General features: G+C 30.8%; 3 protein-coding genes across 13 annotated transcripts; 1 reads left to right on the top strand and 2 right to left on the bottom strand.

Moving 5' to 3' along the window:
• Positions 1–155: 155 nt before the first annotated feature.
• LOC100743292 (mitogen-activated protein kinase kinase kinase 11-like) lies at positions 156–10,161 on the bottom strand. Of its 8 annotated transcripts, none has more exons than XM_024372347.2 (16): positions 9,410–10,153; positions 9,037–9,333; positions 8,701–8,935; positions 8,403–8,620; positions 7,978–8,318; positions 7,659–7,839; positions 7,393–7,541; positions 7,136–7,308; positions 6,975–6,995; positions 6,560–6,806; positions 6,339–6,458; positions 5,600–5,797; positions 4,134–4,163; positions 1,421–1,832; positions 972–1,307; positions 183–909 (listed from the first exon to the last, which is right to left on the bottom strand). In XM_024372347.2, exons 2-16 carry the CDS (start codon positions 9,225–9,227, stop codon positions 183–185), a joined length of 3,579 nt encoding a protein of 1,192 aa, XP_024228115.1. In that variant the 5' UTR covers positions 9,228–9,333; positions 9,410–10,153. The 8 variants fall into 8 exon arrangements, with proteins under 8 accessions (XP_033180594.1, XP_024228115.1, XP_024228116.1 ...); XM_024372348.2 differs by having other exon boundaries at positions 9,037–9,302; XM_024372349.2 differs by having other exon boundaries at positions 9,037–9,288.
• A 149-nt stretch (positions 10,162–10,310) lies between these two features.
• On the top strand, positions 10,311–19,537 carry LOC100743171 (pecanex-like protein 1). 2 transcript variants are annotated; one of them, XM_003485449.4, is made up of 15 exons: positions 10,311–10,670; positions 10,951–11,197; positions 11,353–11,631; positions 11,733–12,085; positions 12,162–12,305; positions 12,387–12,631; positions 12,705–12,964; positions 13,062–16,372; positions 16,455–16,916; positions 16,985–17,129; positions 17,209–17,467; positions 17,540–17,893; positions 17,988–18,100; positions 18,170–18,447; positions 18,529–19,537. In XM_003485449.4, exons 1-15 carry the CDS (start codon positions 10,518–10,520, stop codon positions 18,808–18,810), a joined length of 6,885 nt encoding a protein of 2,294 aa, XP_003485497.1. In that variant the 5' UTR covers positions 10,311–10,517; the 3' UTR covers positions 18,811–19,537. The 2 variants fall into 2 exon arrangements, with proteins under 2 accessions (XP_003485497.1, XP_012249231.1); XM_012393808.3 differs by having other exon boundaries at positions 17,976–18,100.
• A 1,088-nt stretch (positions 19,538–20,625) lies between these two features.
• Positions 20,626–23,068, bottom strand: LOC100743532 (thioredoxin, mitochondrial). Of its 3 annotated transcripts, none has more exons than XM_012393814.3 (4): positions 22,820–23,068; positions 22,231–22,435; positions 22,017–22,184; positions 20,626–21,915 (listed from the first exon to the last, which is right to left on the bottom strand). In XM_012393814.3, exon 4 carries the CDS (start codon positions 21,781–21,783, stop codon positions 21,358–21,360), a length of 426 nt encoding a protein of 141 aa, XP_012249237.1. In that variant the 5' UTR covers positions 21,784–21,915; positions 22,017–22,184; positions 22,231–22,435; positions 22,820–23,068; the 3' UTR covers positions 20,626–21,357. The 3 variants fall into 3 exon arrangements, with proteins under 3 accessions (XP_012249237.1, XP_033180598.1, XP_012249236.1); XM_033324707.1 differs by having other exon boundaries at positions 22,872–22,971; XM_012393813.3 differs by lacking the exon at positions 22,820–23,068 and having other exon boundaries at positions 22,017–22,166.
• Positions 23,069–23,088: the final 20 nt, after the last annotated feature.

The following is a 23,088-nucleotide window of genomic DNA, read 5'->3' as shown; positions in this document are numbered from 1 at the left end:
TTGCAGGAGGCAGTGCTTTGACAACGTGCATCGCTGTATTTTCTAGTTATGATTCGATAAATTTCTGCCGCATCATAAACTGTTTGATTTGTGTGATTGCAATTAAGTGTTACTTTCAAGATTGACAAAACTTTTCGAATCCCTAATTTTTATCATTTTTTTTCATTTTAAATAAGCCAATGCTATGACAAAAATTCTCTTTCTAATTCAGAAATACTTGGTTTTCTACTTCTATTCATTCGTCGATTAGCTTGTAAGGGTATGGTAGCATCTTGATTTTGTCCATGTACGGGAATATCAAGTAACGTTTCTCTATGTTCACGCGAAACTCCATCTCGATCAAATGTTACTGGAGAAAATCGAACCCTACTTATAGAGATCTGACTATCCTTAGCTGAAACATAACTTGAATCCTCAGATGTTAAAGAATCTGGTGGAGTAGGATTTGTTGGAGTACCCGAACCGGAATTATTTTTACTTACGCTTTTATTTGGAGAATTATACGAGTAATTAGATCGTTTTAAACTTGACCGTAATCGACTAACTACCTCTAAATTACTGGGTCTTTCTCCAGAATTTGAATTCGAATCATGCGAGTTCTGACGCGTCAGTAATTGAGAACCATATTCATGATTAAGCATACTAGGACTATACGTTCCAACATTTGAGACAATATTTGAAGATCGTTGGTAATAATGTCCAGGTGAATATAAAGAATAATCATCCTCGTCTTCTAAACGAAATGTTGGATTAATGTTACTTTGACTCGATGTACTCGCGTTTGAGACATTTGATGAAGTACGATGATGAGTATACGAAGGAAGTCTTGAAACTGGTCGAGCTGGACTATTTATGCTGCTTGGATTATCATAAGCATGTGGAAATTCGGAACACTCAAGCATTCTATCACTGAAGGAGAAAAAGATTTAAGTGTAATATTTAAAAATCCACATCTGAAAATAATTACTTACTGATAATCTGTAGGTACAAAATATGTTGGTTCTGGTGATCTGTAATATTCTGGTGGAACAACTGTATATACTGGAGGTCCATAGTCTGGAAAAGGAGCAACATTGCCCATGTATATTGTTGGTACTCTTTCCATCCGATCAACTCTTCCTGCATCATGTATGTACACATCTTCATTACTAGTGCTGCTACTTTTTCTTCTAGGACTTGGTGTTGGTGCATTAGAACTTGTATTGCTTGCATAATGTTGTGGCGAATCAGTGAATCTTAGAGGTTTGTCAGGCATCACACTGGGTGGAAGACCAGGTGCTATAGCACCCATATTACTTAAGAATGGCCTGTATAATAATTGTCTTATTTATAACATGAATATATAAAGAACATGTTAATATATGTATATATATATAAAAAAAGAAAATATTATTACAAATTTAATGTTCTAATTTCATACCTGTAATGTCTAGCTGGTCCATGATACGTGTTATGAGGATAACCACTACTTGAACTAAATTCATAATCAGGTCCAAGATAACCAGAGTTACGATTTGATCCAGTATCTGCTTGAAACCACCACCGTGGAGGCTCATCTTCACACTCACCAAGCCGTGGATATAGTCTTGGATGAATTGGAGATATGTTTGACATTCTTACATCATATCCAGTAGCTACTCCAGCTAACATAGCTGCGATATTGTATAAAACCAATTCTATTATGCTTAACTTTGGCTTCTTCATTTCCCCATTGTAAAGAGTTGGCATTGGTACAGGCATTGGCATAATGTAAGGTCCAGTCAACCCAGGCTTCAAAGGATAATCTGATGTTATCCAGTCAGTTGAGAGATCAGGTGGTAAGGTTGTATAATCTACAAAAATAATCAGATTTCTACAATAATAATGGTGATATTGCTACATATCTATAAAAATATGTGTACGTAGAATTACAAAATATGATTAAAGTATTTACTTTCCTTTTCATAATATTAAATTGATTAAGACACTATGTTACTATTATTATTTTTTATTTCTTACCTTTATGTGCAAATTTTACAAGCCTTTTAATATTATACATGTTTATTATATTAAATTTAACATAAACAGTTTAGTATCAAAGTTATAACATGCTTACTTGTTATTGCATTACTTACAATTATTTATATGTATAAGCACAATGTATTACGTGCATTATATTAAAATATTACATGCCACGAACTTTGAACCATTTCTTGTTATCAATAATTTTCAAAAAGCTTGTACATTATTATCTAAAATACATTCATGTTAAATGCATAAAACCCATATTTTGAAAGTAAACCAAAAATGTTGAAAAATGTTGAAACTTTGAAAGTAAAGCAGAGTGTAAAGAAAGAAGAAGGTAAAAACTATTTTTAAGACAATATGTATAAGCACTAATTTTAACTAATCTTAAATAAAATTTTCTTTACCCTATATAATTTTCATTTCCTCATTTCAGAATGTTCTTTTCTCTCTTAATATTTATTTATTATAAATTTTGCCTGTTCATTAATAAATAAATAAATAGTCGTACAATACTGCTATAAAAATGTTTTATACATATATTATACTCAAATCAATATATGATAAGAATATACAAAATCAATGGTGTGCTTATTACAAATAAAATTGGAATTTTAAGACAAGAAAAAGACCAAACCCAAATGGCCTTAACTGTTAGGATCCTACTGGAAGCATGCAAAAGGATTCTTTTACGCTCGATTATAAGTAGTTATATAAAAAATTGATTTATATAGAAAAAATAATATAAAATATTTATTGTTTATTTCATTCTTAGTTAGTAAATTATTTAAAACAAATATGTCAAAAATTGTTGATCTATATAGATAATATTTAAAATATATTGTTTCAATATATAGGTGTAGTAATCAAAATATATATACATATTTGTTTAATATTATAAATATAACTACAAACCGAGCGTAAAAATTCAGAAAACGAAAAAACAAAATTCAATGTGTCCAACTGAAAAGGTTTTATTGAAAAAATTTCTATTTCTAAATACAAGTGTGCGTGTTGCTTCATGTGTTGTATGTAACGTGTGCAAAATTTCAGAATCTAAAAATATCGAAAGTCTATGATAATACAAAAATGAAATCGCTGTTAAATTAGGTTGAATAATTAACAAAATCTGAAATTGATCTAGATGCATATAAAGCAATGAAGAAAAGATACAACTCTACTCTCGCAACTAATATATGATACTTTGCATAATAATTTTTTAATTTTGATGTAATTTCTTTCTAATTTGGGGATTGTATAATTATATAAAAACACTCTTTTCCATAAACGCCTCTAATTGAAGGCATTAATTTTAATGTAGAACTTTTTGTTGTAGTGGCAGAAGCACATGATTTCTTTTGACATAGTAAGAGGCTGTTAGCTCTGCTTTGTTAGAATGTTATATACTCCAGATAACATCAGAAAAGAACCAACACCAGAAAGACTGCATTTACATTTTATATACTCATTAAATTACAGTTCAAAATATGAAGTTTTTATCAGTTTAAATTAGGATAAATAGTTTTTAGATTATTGCAGGGTACTGACTACCCTTTATTAAAATATCCTAAAATGATATATCTATATGTAATTTGATAGACATCAATTAAAATTAATTAACAAGGCTATCAATTTATGCAGATAAAACGAATTTCAATTCTTCATCTGGTAAAATTAAAAAATTAAATTCTTATAAGATACATAGCAATAATATGTACCATTCCAAAAATTCAACAGAATAAAATAATCTTAAACATATTATCAACATAAAAAAGGAAAACAGAGTTTATCATTAAATGTATGCAACTGTACATGTATCACTAAAAATATATCTATATATTAAAGATATCCTTTTTAGATAATCAGCAAATAAAAAATTTAACTGAACTGCATATTCATGCATTCTAATAAAAATAGTTCTAAGCACAATCTACTTAAATACAATTTAGCAAAAGAAAAATAAAGAAGGAAAATATAAACATATAAAGGCACTATCCATCTGAGATCTTTACTTTTGTAATAATGTAAAAGGAAAAAATAAAAATATCATTAACCAATGATATAGAAGAAAAACAATCAGGTCTCTTATAAAATGTGAAACAATTGCACAGCAATATAAAGAGACTTACGAGTGGGATAGATGTTTTCCTCAGAAAGGCCTGCAGTAAAGAAAATATAGGACTGTTACTAAAACATATAAAACAAAAAGAAGACATTTTCGTGAAACGCGTCTACGAGTGATATGCACATCTTTATCTTTGTGAAATGCAATGTTACTTATCATTCTTCTTTAAAAATTTCTCTGCAATCGAAGTCTTAGGTGAGTTGTAAATAATTGTATTCACATCTTCCGAACTTCTATGGGAAGGAGCATTTCTTAAGGATTCGATTAAATTCTTTTTCCCTTCATAATTGATTTGGGAATTCTGACATTCACAATCCTGTATATAACCAGATGCATGTATAACTGAATTTATAGTATCAACATGATCTTCACAACTACGCAAGTATTCGTTACTCTTTGATTTTTTACTTAAAGAGGAATTCAATTTGAAACTTTGATCTACTTGCGGAGCGCGTTGTTTGAAACACGCATCTGATATACCACTAACATAATCAAAAGAGGTAGGGGATTTTTTGCATTTATTATCTGAGAATAAACCTAAAGAATTTTTTGAAATAGAACTATCATTTGAATGTTCCGAATCAAAATTACAAAGTTCTGATTCGAGACTCTCGAAATCTATTCCTTCGCGTGAATTAGCAGTCAAGAATTTAGGTATTGCACTACTTTGATCGGAATCACGTCGATTAAATTGTGGTATAGATATCGTATTGTCTAGAGCACTATATTCTACTTTAACAACAGCCGTTTTATCATCTAAAGCATCTCGACTTCCCCAAGCTTTCATCTTATTGAAGACTCTTAATGGACTCTTAGAAATTCTGGATTTATGGTGAAACTTTTTACCTATTGAATTTTCAGGGCTTGACTCTAACCCATCTGTATCATTAATTTTAATGGTAACAGAATTTTTTCGCTCCGTACTATGCGGAGAATTTAAAGAGCTTTTCCTTGATCCAGAAGGGGAACGAAAGAAATCAGCAAAAGCAGCTAATCGTGATTCTGAGCTATCTCTGCGCTTTGATTCTTTCGATTTACTTCTCTCGCGTTTCTTCTTTTTTACACGTTTCGCAGTACCAACCAAACTAGATGCTACGCTTTGTACAAAATTTGAAGAATACGACTGTTCCCAGTCACCAATCACATGTTTTTGACTCCTAGGAGGTGAAGCTTTTAAATTATTTCCAACTGTAGTTTTTGTGTAATTGTCCATGACTGAATGATCATCCGAGAAATGAGTTTTAAGATTATCTGCCGATTTGTTATGTAAGACCACAGACTCATAAATATCGTTGTCCACAATAACTGAGTCTTCGCCTATATTGCAAGGTGAACAGCTCGAGCTTTGCACAATGTTGTTAGAATTTTCTGGAATGTTGTTATAGCTAATCCTAGTGTGACAGTTAAATCCTGGTTGACTGTCTATCAAATTATTTGCTGAGGAGTACAACTTTCTGGAGGAGGGGTTACCTATTTCTTGAAGAAGCGGGGAACGATGTGCCAACAGGGCGGTACGCAGGGGTGTCTTTTCAAGATCTGGAGCAGAGCGAGACCACCGTTTGCCACCTGGAGATGCAGGATTTGGTGGTTGCGTGATAATAGCCCCACGTTCGCGTTGGTGGAGTGTTGATGGCCCCCAAGTCTTACCCTTTACTCCATCTGCCGGTACTAAAGGAGGAAGACAAAAAACAAAACGCTACTCACTACAGTACTAAGTTTCCCTCCTACCCTAGACTCTGTTAAACTTTATGCGCGCTTCAAAAAGATAAAGGTGTTTCATGAGGACTATTAGTAATATTCATTATTAAGAAATTCTTTTATCTAAAAGTTACAAAAATTATTTCAATATCATAAAATGTTTTGCATTTGGTTTTCTACATTAAATGACTACAATCATATAATTCTTCTAATCTTCAAATTATCATTCTTTTCTACATTCTTACAAAAGAGTAAAAAAAGAAAAAGGAAACGAAAAACACAACATAGATTATATGCATATATATGTAATTTTTCAAAAATATATCAAAATATATCCAATTATTCACACCATGCTAATAAAAATCGTTGTTAAATTAATACAATGTGACTACAAAGCACAAACAGTGTAATTTAAATTTCTTGAAAATACTAAAAAAATTTCTTAGAGCAAAATCATTCATTATTCATTGAAATTGTGAACTACTGAAAATCTTGGAAACAAAGTACTCACATGCAATTGCACGAAGTCGTGGAATACTAGGCGAGCCTGGTGGACTATTAGGTCTCGATGGATTTCGTACTTTTCCTCGATCTAACGCTGTATGTTGAACAGTTATTGTATGACGAAAATCTATAGGGATAAAAACATATGGTGGTTATTTAACTTTATAATTAGAGCATTCTGAATTTTATGCAAAATTGTTAAGATAAATTATAACACAGTATACTTGCCAGAAGGAGCGCTTATATTGCTTCCTGGCTCCTTTTTATTCAGTTTTAACCTCGATTTCTTAAATTTCCCGCGTCTTTTGTTTGGTGTAGGAGTATTTTGTTGCTGAATTATCATTACAGTAAGTTCACGTTCTAATAAATCTATTTCTCGGGCAGCTAATTCTTGTTCCCGTTGCCTTAAGTTTTCTTCATGTTGTCGTTGTTGCACTTGTGCTTTCGTTAATTCTTCTTCTCTGCAGCGCAGTTCCTAATAAACAAACATATAAAACAGGTTATAATAATGTGTTTGATAAACAAATGCGTTTCCGCAAACAAAAAATTTGTGTAGTGATAATATAGTATAGATAGGTACATATATTTGTTATAGACCAAAATAATTATTAGCGTCAATAACTGTAGTTACACATTATCTTACCTCTTCTAATGAACGGCATGCCTTTGCATAAGCATATAAAAGAAGGATTATAAACATTATTTATACTGATATAAATGATGCGTATGCTAATTACAGTAATGAAAAGATTTTATTTTTGTAGAAGTCCTTTTTTGCAAGGCAAAGAAATTTCGAATTTATACCTTTTCCTTCATGCGCAATCCATGAAGAACTTGTTCAATCTCAAGCCTCCAGTCTTCTTGCATTGTGTGAAATGACTCATGTGGTGTAGCTGCAAATGCACTACGCACTTCATCTAATGCTACTAAAATTTCAGCAAATCCTGGTCTCGAATGACTATCAGATGCCCAACAAGCTAAATGGTAAAGCATTTTTTATTTTAAAGGTTATACAAATTAAAATAATTCATGATTATATAAATGATTATATAATTATATACCTTCCATTAAAAACCTCCAAGGTTGAGGACAAGTTGATGGAATAGGCAATGTGAGTTTATTTACTGCAACACCATACGCTACTGCCAAAGCATCTATTCCTTTATAAGGTGTTTCACCAGTTAGAAGTTCCCATAGAAGCACGCCATAACTGTAGATGTATTCATGTGTTAAAAAGAAAAAATTTTTTACTATTTATATAGATACATTTATTACAATTAATATAATATTAATATTAATATTGATATAGGAGGTACATAAAACTGACCTCCAAACATCACTGGCTTTACTGAAAGTACTCTTTTTAATAACCTCTGGTGCCATCCAAGCATATGTGCCGGCTGCTGACATGCGAGTTGTTTTATAAACTTCCCTTGCTAATCCAAAGTCAGTTATTTTTAAAGTTTTATATTGTAGATCATCATTTTCTATAGGTTCGCTCAATAATACTGTTATAAAAAAAATAATGTGTATTACTCTAACACATCTCATGTAAAAATATATATATATTCAAATAATGATATACATATTCAACTAATAATGATGTAATGATATTTTATTTACAATTAATATGTTAATTGCCTTACCATTAGAACTTTTTAGGTCCCTATGAATAAGACTTATAGGTGCTTTATTATGAAGGTAATCCATGCCACGAGCAATTTGTATTGCCCAATCAACAAGTACGTCAGGCCTGATTTTTCTACCACTAAGAACCCTGTTCAGACTACCACCTCGTGCATATTCCATTACGAGACACATATTTGGCATTTTTAAACAAACTCCTTCTAATTGCACAATATTTTCATGTTTCAATAACCAAAATAATTTAGCTTCTTGTCGAACATTTTCTAATGTAACACTTGGTTCTTCATCTGGATCTTGGCGGGCTGCTTTAACAGCCACTTCATGTTTCTGCCAAAATCCTCTAAAATGTTACAAATTATTATAAATATTGTTCTAAAAAACTATTAACAAATTTAACTATAATATTTTATAATATTTTATATACCTATAAACCTTTCCGAATCCACCAACACCTATCACTTCTTCTAATTGTAATTCTTCAAAGTCAATTTCAACCGGTTGAACTTTATCAATCACCGATGAAACTCGATCAATACTTTCTGCTTCTGCAACAAAATTGGCTGGAAAAATACCAACCTTTCCATGGATTTTTCCAGTCCACCATCCTTCATCACCTGAGATTTTTGAGTCCTTAGATAAGACCTAGCATATAAAATAAAATATATATATGCATCCTAATCAAAGATATTTAATTTTACAGATATTTATAATAAACAATTTACCTCAACTGTTTCACCTCTTTGTAAAGATAATTCATCTTCGCCTTGGGCAACATAATCAAATAATGCTGTGAAAATTGTCGAACTATTGTCTTGCCTTGACTGGGAAGAGGAATGTGTACCGTGAGATGGACTAGTCTGTTGAGAAACAGTTCTTGCTGTACCACCACTATGTGTATCAGAAACACTGCTATCAGACATATTGTTGCTAGATGTACGCCCATATAAATATCCGTAACTAAAATGCACAAAATTTAAGTGAGATATATTTTATTTCACTATCATAAGTGTGTAAAACATTACACATTTATAGGCCTATAATAATAACACACTTTATACCTTGTGGAATGATTATTTGTTCTACTATTATGTTGATATCGTGGAGATGAGTTGGCTGTGTTAGGACTATGAGAATTAGAGGATCCATTCTCTGGATGAAGTAGAAATCGCTCGCTCCGATGACGAGCATCTGGTTGTCCGTGGTCCATCAAGGTAGACAAGCCTCTTGCCGATAGCCCGGCTGGCGGCATATGGCCTTACACTCTTCTTAGTCTTCCACTTTTTGGAAATTACACCCTCTTGTTTTGTAACCTTAGCGTAATATTCTATTAATAGAATCACAAATAACATAGAACACTTTAAATGTATTGTTAGTTTGTCTCAAATAAACTAAACAAACATATATAAAAAGTGGTGAAAGTTTAATATACACCTTGCATTATTTTTTCAACACTGTACACATCCTTACACAATTCATGTTCATTTAACACACGTTTCTTCTTCAATCATAATCAATACACGAATGTAAACCAATTATGAAATATTTTGACAATAATTTAATTTTACGCACAAATTTTACAAGAAAAACAAGATGAGAAGAGGTGATCACTAACACCCCTTGCATAAAAACACTTTAACGGTGACCGGCATTTTGATTCGTGAGTCCGGCAATAAAGCGACGAAGATCTTGTGATTTTTCGTCGACCATACTCCTATGTAGAGTAGTGGAGAAAAAATTCTAGGAGAGTAGAAAAAAGCTCGATATGCCATAAAACCACTTTGGAGTCTCGCGTCGGGGTGTGTATACCCACAAGCCACTATTGGTAAGGCCGATTCTTTTCATTGAATCGGCACTAGGAGTAATGTACGAGAAACATGCAGGGTTGAAAGCGACGTGTTTGCCTCCCCGAGGACACGACGCTTTGCGTCAGCCCGCAAAACGCACGATGATTCCACATTTAATGATAGAAAACGAACCAGCACTCATAGCAATAACCTAACGGACGCCATGTTTCGTTTTGACGGCCCCACCGTTGACGTGATATATTGGACCACGATTCATAGAAAGAATGTTCGAAAGGTTGCTTATGATATTTGAATTGTATAAGGTTTATCCGCAACATGATGATCGCGAATTAGTCCAACAAGAAACTATATTTACCACAGACAATTAATCAATTAAAGCATATATTTTAACGAATATTGGAAATATTTGAACAATACTAGATGAGTTTCACTTGTATTATTGCCAATTATAATAAGTGTCGATAAACGACTCGTGTAAAGTAATTTTGCAAAACATCATAGAAGCTTGATCATATATGTAATCATATTGTTCATGTTCAAAATCATCTGAGATGTGAAGATGGCTGCAAAGTCAGTAAGTCGTGTGCGCGAAATCCATTGATTAAGAAGCCAAGATAAAATGTATCGCCTTATTGTTTGCCACGCAATTTTTCAAATAGAAAAGACAGACTACGAATAAAGCTGTAAAACAGCAAGTGATGGGAAGATGGTGAGGGAGCACTTTTGCAATTGGTATGGGTTCTCAAATGCTGGAAATTTTAAGACAAGGCGTCTGGGCGAGCCTGACAGGAGGCTGGTTTTACGATCCCCGTCTCGACGTTTTTTCAAATACATTTCACTTGTACATTTGGCTTTTCTTACTTTGTTTACCGTTTATTATATATCTTGTAAGTATATTTATATGTGTGCATTAATTTTAGTTGCAAGTCATTCATTTTAGTTAAATAACATAAACTGTATGTGTTTACATTAACTACGGGTAGATTTACATAACATGTGTTGAGTTTTGTTATTTGGACTTTATGAATTTTGATTTGTGTACATATACATGCATATGTATACATCATATGTATACAAATGCATATGTACGTTTTTCATAATTGTACGCTTAAAGATACCATATAATTGTTATATAAACTTTGAAGATGACAATTCTTTATTTTATAGTATTTTCCACCAACGTTATATGTTTGGATAGCATATTGTTCTTCAATTGGAGCACTTTTTGGTACGATAAAGTATGTTAACCATACACTTCATTGCATGTATGATACAACTGAGTGTTTAGAAGAATCAGGTCAAGCTATTAGCCAACAAAGATCAGAAAGTGAAAAAAGACGCACAGTGCATAATAAATGCAGGGAACAATCACAGGAACAAGTAGATCATGGAATAGAACTGCAAGTCTTAAGTGGTATTATAGACTATATCTTTTATCTTTTAAATCTATCTATTAACTTTACCATTTACATGTTAAAATTAATCTTTACATTTGATACAATTAACTTTTAAAACTATATCAATTATATTTTAAAAATTTTGCTATCAATTTATTATTTTTACACGTAGGAAAAACAGATACACCACCTGTAGAATGCTCATCACGTAACTCTTTTATTGAATCAAATGTGCAAAATGCAGATGCAGATAGTATAACATCTGAATATAATCGAGATAAGCCTAGTTCAACTATAGATTTAAAAGTAGAAATTCATAGAAAAAATAGCTCAGAAAGTTCAGAAGAAGCACAACAGCTAACTAAACCAATGGTATCTAGTATAAATATACACGAAACAGAATTAGGTTCTGCACAATATCATGAACCATGTTTTCGAAATATAATAAATGGTATTAATTTTGTAATTTTTATGATATAACCTCTATAATGCAATATTACCCTATTTTTATACATATTAATATTTCTTTTGGAAAATTTCAAATACATATAGAAAGAAGATTAAAAAGACAGAAATGTGTTGTAATTACTGAAGAGGATCGACAAGGTTCAAGAAAATTATGCAGACATGCATCTGAAGATTCACGAAATCGTCATTCCAAACAGGGTAGTCTTGGTAAAACAGGTTCTGAAAGTCAAATAAAACAAACAAGTTCGTTAGAATTGGAACACCATGGAGATGATTATCCTTACTGGAAATCAAACCAAAGTGTTCGGCGTCTCAATTCTAACTCTATTCCAATGGAAACACATTTAATGAATGATCATCCACAGAGTTTAGAAATTATATCCAAAAAAGAAGATACGGAAAAAAATAAAATTTCCTCACATCCACAATCTTTAGAGGTAAAAATGAAGGAATTTTCTATTTGGAAAAACGAATAATTAAGTAATTATTTAAAATACTTTCTTCGTTTACAAGGTTATTACAAAAAAGCCACATCAACAACTTATTCATCCACAAAGTCTTGAAACAATTGGTGCTACTAATAAAAATATAAACACTACAGATGACAATAATTTACCTCTCCATCCGCAAAGTCTTGAAACAATTAATACTAAAAAGGTATCAATATGATAATATGGTTGTAGTAATATATGTGTTTATATGAAAAATTATATTAAAAAAACTGTATATATTTTAAAGGTATTACCTCAAAATACATTAAAAAAAAACCAATTACAATTATTACCATATCTTAGTTATGGATCAGAAATAGTACATCCTATAGAAGAACAAAGTGATGAACAGTTTGCTAATGAAAGTTCTGGAGGATTTAGTCTTCAGGATTCTTATAGTCCATTACTTACTCGGAAGACTTGTGAAACTAATGCTACCTCTAATCGGGACAGAAGTCTTAGTACTAGCCGATTTGAAGATAGATTTTCAAGGTAAATTAAACATAATAAAAGTAAATATTAAACGATTAATCCATAAATTTCTTAAATTTGACCTCATATTTAGACGTAATGAAGATGGTGGTGTAGATAATGATTCTGCAAATTCTCGTGATGCATTAATTGAAGAACCAAAGTCCAGTGTTAAAAGAAGATACAGTAATGCAAGCCAAAGCAGTCGTGAATTCTCGGATTTAGAAAACTTGTTTAAAGATAAACAAGATAAATCGAAAAATATAGATGATCCTTTAAACGTTGGAAGTATAGTTGGAATAGATCAATTATTTGAAGGTGGTGATTGTACAATAGAATCGCGAACAAATAAAGGTAAGTTCTAACTTTTAAGTTTTTATATCAAATGGGTATTTATTTTTAAAAGAATTGCGAGAAAAAGTAATAATATTTGTAAATTTTTATTCCACAGGATTACATAGTAAAGAACCAGATTCTGGTTCATCTAATATGATGCCTTTTGAATATACAACATACTCATCGAATATGGAAAATGAGGCAAAAAGAATGTTACTTCCACAAGTAGAAACAGATAACAAACGTCATCAAGGTGCAATACCTAAACAAAGCCGTCCAAAACCTGCAATAGAAGCTATAGATGATAATATTACAACTACTGAACAAACCCGACAGAAATTAAAACGAACATTAGAAGTCAAAAGAGAGAAAGATAGAAGAAGAGATGGAAGATTTGATAGATTTGAGCAAACTAGCGGTTCAAACAACGAGTTAAGTACACTTAGTCTTGCATCTTCCTTGTTAGCTACATTATTGACATCTGGCCGAGAATTACCAGGTCAATCTAGCACCGTCTCAGATTTAAGATTAAGCCGCAATTCAGAGACTCGAACGGCACGAAAAAGACGTGTTCCTTTGAAATGTTCGATTCGATCGACTCGTGTACCACGAGATCGGAATCGAGATGATAACGTCGTTCCACTTACTGCTTTATTTGGATTGATATCAAACGAAGAATGTCATTTAGTTGCTAATCATAACGATGCTGTAGAAGCAACTGTACCTTATTTTCGAGATGAAAACGGCCGCTGGCTAGCTTACACCTTCGATGAGAAAGGATCTGGTGTTGCTGCAGCTGCGCAAGTTCCTTCTAACAATAACGATAAATTGTTAAATACATTATTACGTCAGCAACTTAATCAAAATTTACATTATGATGCGAATTGGGAATTAATAGACTCTTTGAGTAATAGTTATAGTAGTTTATCTTTGAATTCTCCTGACTTGAGTGTTATAATAGATACACCACCTGTTCTGTCCAGTCCAGAAAGCAATCAAACCAAAGCACAAAATTCATTATCGTCAAATCCAGTGGAAACTTCGGAACGTGATCAAATTCATCAAAATAATGGAAATTCTATTCAATACGAACTTGAAACCTTAGAACGAGATCAGTTCCATCAAGACATATTATCACGTATAGAATCAATGACAGAGAGAAATCAAAGATTACGAAATTTATTGGGATATTTCAATTTGAATATTTACCCAACAGATTCAAATCGCCGAGATAGGCCTGCCTTAACATTACAGACGTGTGCAGTGGGTGACATAAATACAAGTCTTTCTTGGAATCGATTTATTGGTGGCTTAGATGGATCTGAATCCAAACCTAAACAATCAAGACAAGACAAGCAATATTACTATAAATGGAAAATTGGCAAATTACCGCATATCAAAGTGCGATTCGATCGTTTATTTTTGTTGGCCTTATTAGATCGAAATTTGACAATATTTGAGATTATTATTTCGACATTTTTAGCAGTTGCTGTTGCGGGATTGGGTCTCGTATTGCTCCAGCAAGGATTTTACCGAGATATATTTGCTTTCATGCTTTGTTTTGTAACTGCTGGCTGTCAATATTCATTATTAAAATCCGTTCAGCCTGATGCAGCTTCCCCAATACATGGCTTCAATCGCATTATAGTATTTTCTCGGCCTGTTTATTATATATTGTGTTCAGGATTCATATTAATCTTTAATGAATCCTTGAGAAATTTTAAAGCATCTGAATTTCGAATATATGGTTTACGGATTACTGATTATGATGTTTTATTACAGATCCGTAATATTTTATTAATTTTTCTTTTATGCTTTCCTATTATATTTTCCTTTGGATTACTTCCACAAATTAATACTTTTCTAATGTATCTCTGTGAACATATAGATATCCATTTATTTGGTGGAAATGCAACCACAAGTTTAATTTCTTCAATATATTGTCTCTCTCGCAGCATAGTCACTGTTGTTATATTGTATGGATTTGCTTACGGAGCACTTACGGAGCCTAAATCTTCACAGCATATTTTATTCTCTATTTTTGCGGGTTTATTAGTCGCTATATCTTACCATTTAAGTAGATCATCTTCAGATCCTACAGTAATATGGGACATTGTTAAAACAAATTTGTGGCCTCCAGAAATTTATACAGAAGAAAAAGAAGCTAAAATCATTGAGAATACATCTCATAGAGATACTGTACCTACAACATACAAAGAAGTAAAACTTAGAATTTATGAAAGAAAAAAACATGTAAAAATTAAATTTACTGAACAAATGTCAGATACAGAATTGGTAGATCCATTACCTGAAAAATTAAAAGCAACAGTGAATGCAAGATTGAAAAATGATTTAATAGTTTGTGCAGTGATAGGTACTCTATCTTTTGGAATCCATTGTTCAACTGTGTTTACAGCCTTACAACCAGAACTGAATCCAGTTTTATGGGGTATTGCAAGTTGCCTTGGACTTTTGCTACATTACATTGTACCACAACTTCGAAAACAATTGCCATGGCTGTGCTTATCAAGACCGGTATTACGTAGCCATGAATATGCACAATTTGAAGTTCGTGAACCTGTGAAGATTATGTGGTTTGAAAAGGCATATGTTTGTCTGTGCTTTTTAGAAAGAAACATTCTCTATCCAGTTGTATTTTTGGGAGCACTTACAGAATGTTCATCAAAAATTGTAGCTAAGTTTGGAGAAAGTGTGGGAGCATTGATTATAGTTGTGTGTGGATTAAAATCTTTAAGATCTGCATACTCTGATCCATCAACGCGTTATTTGGTTTTGATTTTTGCTGTTCTGTTCTTCAAACTAGATTTTCGAAATCTCAGTGAAACATTTTTGGTGGACTATTTTATCACAGGAATAGTTTTCGCAAAAGTTTATGAACTACTGTTGAAAATACGATTTGTAGTCACATATATTGCACCTTGGCAAATTACTTGGGGTAGTGCGTTTCATGCATTTGCCCAACCTTTTTCCGTTCCGCATTCTGCTATGCTGTTCCTACAAGCAGGGATATCTGCACTTTTAAGTACTCCTTTAAATCCTCTTTTGGGCAGTGCAATATTTATATCGTCATATGTACGTCCAGTGAAATTTTGGGAACGAGATTATAAGACAAGAAGAGTAGATCACTCGAATACCCGAATGTCTTCGCATTTAGATCGAAACATAGGGGCAGATGATAATAATTTGAATTCAATTTTCTATGAACAATTAACAAGATCTCTGCAACATAGCCTGTATGGAGACCTTGCCCTTGGTCGGTGGGGAAATGTGGAACAAGGCGATTGTTTTCTACTAGCATCTGATTACTTGAATTGCTTGGTACATATTGTTCAATTAGGAAACGGTCTAGTAACCTTTCAATTAAGAGGTCTTGAATTCAGGGGAACATATTGTCAGCAAAGAGAAGTATATATATATTATTTTAGATATTGAAAATTCTAAACAAAATAACAAACACGCTCAAATTTGCAAATGCTTTGATTTTTAGGTAGAAGCAATCACTGAAGGAATTGAAGATAATGACAATTGTTGTTGTTGTGAAATGGGTCATTTTTCAAACGTATTAAGTGTAAACGCAGCTTTTAGTCAACGCTGGTTAGCTTGGGAAGTTGCAAGTGCTAAATACGTTTTAGAAGGATACTCGATCTCAGATAATTCAGCAGTTTCTATGCTCCAAGTGTTTGAATTTCGTAAAGTACTAGTTACTTACTATGTGAAAAGTATTGTTTTCTATGCTGTTAAATCACCAAAACTGAAATATTGGTTGGAGAATTCTGATATTTCGGACGCCCTAAAAATAACGCTTGACAAAAATTTCGTTGATTTGGATCCAGTTTTTAACTTGAGCATTCATGAAGATTACGATATCCGAACATGCGGCATCACAAGAAGTAGTTTCTGTAATGTTTATTTGGATTGGATACAGTATTGCGTTACTAAACAAGACAAGGTAGTTTTTCAAATATATATACATTATATTAACGTTTGTATAGCATTATTTATTTATAACTGTTTTAGACATTAGACAAATCAAGAAATTCGTCATTGGTATCTTTATGTCTTGCTTTAAGTCTTTTGGGAAGACGTGTTTTAGGAGCATTATCTCATAACACGGTTTCCAGTGTTGAATTTTTTTTATATGGATTACATGCTCTTTTTAAAGGTACATTATTTTATAATAAATAATGAAAAAATTGATTACATTTAAGAGCAATGTTTAAAAAGTACATTTATATATTTAGGAGATTTCCGTATAACATCTGTTCGAGATGAATGGGTTTTATATGACGTAGATTTATTACGAAATGTCGTGGCAAAAGGTGTAAGAATGGCATTAAAACTACATCAAGATCATTTCATGAGTCCAGAGCAGTATGGTGAACCGTCTGCTCTTTATGAAGCTATAGATAGCCATGATAAAAATCTCGTGATTAGTCATGAAGCGGATCCACTGTGGAGAAATGCTGTCTTAAATGGTGCACCCAGTCTTTTAGCTCTCAGGTATTTTAACAATGCGATATTTATAAAATGTTGATTTATTACATTATTAATATTCATTATTTCTATTTATAGACATGTACTTGATGACGGTATTGATGAATATAAGGTGATAATGCTTAACAAACGCTTTTTAAGTTTTCGAGTGATTAAAATGAATCGTGAATGTGTTCGTGGCTTATGGGCTGGGCAGCAACAAGAGTTAGTTTACTTGAGAAATAGGAATCCTGAGCGAGGCTCTATACAAAATGCTAAACAAGCTCTTAGGAACATCATAAATAGTTCCTGTGATCAACCAATTGGGTACCCGATTTACGTTTCACCATTAATAACTAGTTATGCAGAGACTAATGAACAATTATGTTCCATAATTGGTGGACCTTTGAGTCTCGATATAATTAAAAGCAATATCTTAAAACTATGGCAAAGGTATGTCTTATTATTATGTCATATAATTATATAAATCATAATTTATTAATGAAAAGTTCATAAAATTTATTATTATTACAAGTATTATTTATAGAATCAGAAGAAGGTGTGGTCAGGGTTGTTCGTCAGGAGGGACAGGATCTCAAGATGATGGGGGCTTTGGAAATGATGGAGTGTATGCAATGACTACATATAATATTCATTTAGGTATTTCTAATCATCATACATCATCTACATTGATGACTTTACAATATAAAAATAAAATTTTTTATGTAGGTTATGGACAATCAACAGGTCATAATACATCTGGTTCACAATCTATAGACTCTGGGTGTCAAATTGGTGGATCGACTGGACGTGGTTCTTTAGGAAGAGCAAACACTGGATCTTTAGGTGGAAACAGAGGATCTTTGGCTTCAGTTGGAAAACCTACAACTTCGACACTTGCTAGTTTGGCCGGTCTTCTTAGCAATAGTGATATTAAAACTGAAACGAAATGTGAAACGAGTTTCATAAATAAACCCGAAAAGGATGAAATCTTACAACGAGTACGTGTAAGTAGAAAACAAAATTTATTTTGAGACACATCTCTCTCTTTAGTTCATAAAAAATTATGTATATTTATCTGTTATCAGATCATAGATCCTAACCAAGTCTATGATGCTATTAATTTGGGTCGCCGCATAGACGTAATTTGGCCAGATGAGAGAATGAGACAACAGGGTGGTAGATCTGGATGGCAGCATTGGGTACCTGAAAGAGGTATGGAAGGATGCGTTGTTCATTGTTGGTCTCCGAATCATCGTGATCCCAATCGGCGGTCTCACGTAGATAAAGTTATCTTACTTGTCAAAATTGATGATAAATATGTTCCAATAGCGGAACAAGGTGTAAAAGATTTGGGGGCAGAAGTATGATGAAGTATTTTTTAATTTTCTGCAGTAATATACATTAAGGCGATTTTCATACAGTCACTTTTTGAATCTACGTCATACATCGTAAATACTGATAAGAATGCATTAAAAATAAAGAATTCATTCCAGTTACAAAATAATAAATACAAAGGTTTTTGATGAAAGATTGTTCTTGAAATTGTAAATACTGAAAAGCGACGAATTTTAACACTAGTTTCTTAATTCTAATATATAAGAGAGAAAGGGAGAATGCGTTCGTGCGTCAGCGCATGTATGTCACAACACATATACATATACATATACATATAGCTACAGAGTACTCTTCATTACACGATTTTTCTAAAATTTCCATTTTCTCGATATCTCTTTTCTAACCATTCGTATTTGTGTTGTTTTCATTGTAATGATTTTCCAATAGATACAGTTCTTTTAAAATATTCTCGGAAAAGATGAATTTCCAAAACTTATACAAGAAGCAGTTAATATTTACTATAGTAATTAAAGAATTATTACTTCTTACACATTTACTGAGAAGACTAATGTCAATCGCCAAGTTATTCAATGCAAAGTAAATTGTATCATGTTGTATTATATTCTGTATTATATAATGATTAGATGATTTACTAGCGATGAAAACTAGATATTACTTGTTGTTAACTAGCTAAACTATTATTTTTGTTAGTATAAAATGTAATAATATTGAATATATTTAAATATTAATTTTGCTATATTTGCGTTCTGTTTTATATCATTGTTAATAATTTTATAAAATGAAATCATAAACCTTCAATTTGCAAAGTTATTATTTCAATTACCAACAATCTAAGGTAAAGTTAAAAAAGATAAACCCAATAATTGCTATTATTAAAACTTTTAACAATATTATTCAGTGAACAGTATCTTTATTTTGAATTTATAATAGTACGATTTATAACGAATCTCTAAGAGTCAATTAGAATGTAAGAATAAAAGTTATTACAAATTATATTATTTATTAAAAAATGAAAAACGTATTTCTATATTACTAGTATCGAATATGCTCAATAACAACAAGTAACATCAGAAGAAATTTGTATATATCATTCGTGTTTTTCTACATTTTGTTACATTTTTTTTAAACTATTTGATATATAAGTTGTAAATATATATATGCATAACATTTCTGCAAGATTAAAGCGTCCAAATGTATTTACTGAATGTGTAATTTTGTGGGGCCATGAGATTGCCTCTACAAAACATATCGGTGCATTAATACTAGTGTTAAATGTAACTCCACAATCTTTCACTTGTATATCTTTATTGTATAACAATCCGGATAACTATGATGGTGTATTTATATTTGATATATGCCTCTTATAATTTTCATTGGGAATAATAATTAATAATAATAAAGCCAAACAAAACCAAATATCGTAATAAATATTATTGCGGACAAATACACCACAATATTTATCCGGAGAAGAAAAATAAATTTATTATCATTTCTTCTCTTACGAAAGTGATTCATTGAAAGTTTTCACCTAATTTTGTACATATTAAAATATATACTGATTACTAAACTAATAAGAATGATAGGGTTGCTTGCAAAAGTATAAAGTACTCTTTTGCTAAAAAAAAAAAAAAAAAAAAAAAAATAGAGAAAGATTTAAATATGTTTAATACAAAAGATAAAAAGTTTTGCAAGTAACCAAGGAATCACAGCATTGCCTTATTATGGTGTTTTTTGAAAGCATCTGACTGATAAAAAAATTTTAGCTAGTCTTTTAATTGTTGGTACACATTTATGTATCGCTTGCTGCCAAGGGACAAAAAAATCTATTTTACCAGGGAATACATGAATTAAATGTTTTTTATTAAATCTTTGGCCTACTATCTATAATTAACAGTAATTTCATACATAGATTGTACAGAATTGCTTCAAAATTAAAAATAAATATAAAATTAGAAGTCAAACTAAATAACAGTTTGTTTTAAATCCTTGCATTATTTATGCTTTATCATCTTAGATTTGCATTCATTATTTAATGAGCCATTGTTAACTTTATTGCATAACGTGTTTTAAACGAATTTTATTGATATCACGTTAATCTCATTAACTGTATTCCAATAAGAGATATACAGATAGCGATAGCGATTATACAAAGAAAGTAAGTTCCTTGAAATATACTTCAGTTTTAAACTAGGATTAGATCAATAAGTACAGTTAATGTTACGAAATGGTAGACTAAAAAAGGCCATTAATATTAATTAATATAGCATATTGTATGTAATACACAATCAGTTCAAAAATCATTTTATAACCATGTTATAATATTATTGATATATATAACAAATTACTAAGTGTTTGTAAAATAATTAACACAAGATATTATAAAAATTATAAATAAAAAAATAAAAATGTTATCTTTTTTGAAATTACTATTTCATATTTTTACCCTAGCATCGCATAATATTATTGCTCAATGAAACAAAATTGCATAGCTCAATTCAAACTAAAAAAATGTATTAATTATTTATTTTAATAATTTTATATAATATATGAGATGCATGTTAAATTTTTCCCTTGTCATTTTCAGAATTTTTCGGTGTATTCGTAAGTTTTTGTATTAAATTTTCTATGATATCTAAGTCAGTTAAACCTACAAATTTATCAACTACTAATCCGCTTGAAATTGCTATAATAGCTGGCACGGCTTTTACTTCAAAAATATGTACTAATTCTGGATTTGATTCCAAATTTACAATAGCAAGATTCAGTTTATCCATTGGTCCTATGAGTTCTATTAATTTTGGTGTCAATATTTTACAAGGATCACACCACTCAGCATGAAAATTTACAATAACTGGTACTGAACTGTTCATTACCTTGCTAACAAATTCACTATTATTATTTATTTCAAATTGCTTATTCTTCTGGCATGACGAAGAAACAAATCTCACTAGAGCTGATGAAAGCTTAGTAATGCTACGCAACATTTTATAATTTTTTAAATGTTACTATATCACAAACTAAGCAAAGATATTAAATATAAAAAGATCAGGCTAAACCAATCTTTTCCAATTATCTCATATAGTTAGTAAGAAATACTTCTGTTTTATTAGTAAATTCTGAAAATTCATAGAAATGGAAACAATTAATAATGTACTTTTAAACTTGCTTTAACTGAATATCATTATTGTAATAATTATAACAAAGGAATAATACTTACTACAGGTTTTTAAAAGATCCAATTAGTTATTCGAACTGGTCTGATAGATTTTGTTATCTCAAATTTTACATATCCCACTAAACTAATAATAGATGATATTACTAATAATATCAGTAATAAGATACGCCAGATGTATAGATGATCATATATCTGTAACAAATTATGTATCTAATATAAATAAATATTAAAACTTCATATTAAAATAATTATTTACCTTTTTGTCACTGGTATTAGATTTCTCTGATGCCCTTGGCAATATAAGTAAAACGATTGTGCATATACTAACTACAAATATAGCAAGAGTACCAATTTTCTTTTCAATTTTTAAAGAAATAATAAATACTAATAGAGCCAAAGCCCAAAGAATTAAAATAAGAAACAATCCTATACCAACTCCAAATATCAAATTAGTCATGCCACTAAAAGCAAGAAATTCATAAATTTATATATATAAATACATGGTTTAATATAATTTAATGAATTAATAATACGAGAATTATAGAACATATAGATGTTAAATAATGATTTTGATAAGATAAGAAAGCTAAGAGAAACTTAATAAAGATATATAAATATAAAAACTTAAATTCTTATTGTAATAATGAATGTTTATCATTATTTTTCGTTATTTAAATAATATATGCATAAAATTCATAATAAATATGAATATTTTCTTGTATATATATTACCTTTATCTATTCATATTTTACAATTTTTTGAAAATATCACAATTATATTATATTATAATATTATATATCAATAACTTATTTATAAAAAATATTAGAAAATCATTTATTACGTACTGACAGAAAAAGATAATTAAACATCAACAAACAATTACATTATAATCTGTACCTTTCAGCTATAAATTGTTGCAAACAAGTTTATAACATAAGTTGACTACTTATATTTTAATAAGATAATATGTATATACAAGTCCACATTCATATTTACACATATTTACGAGAGCGAAAAATTAAAATTAGAAATAACCAACTTATTCTATAGACATTTTACATTGTTAATTTTTATAAACTTTGTATTGTTCATTAAAAAATAGCAAAAATTTAGC

Source organism: Bombus impatiens, unplaced genomic scaffold (assembly GCF_000188095.3).
Source record: "Bombus impatiens unplaced genomic scaffold, BIMP_2.2 scf_0060, whole genome shotgun sequence".
Lineage (NCBI taxonomy): Eukaryota > Metazoa > Arthropoda > Insecta > Hymenoptera > Apidae > Bombus > Bombus impatiens.
Note: the sequence above shows the minus strand (reverse complement) of the source record. Positions and strands in the feature narration are given on the sequence as shown.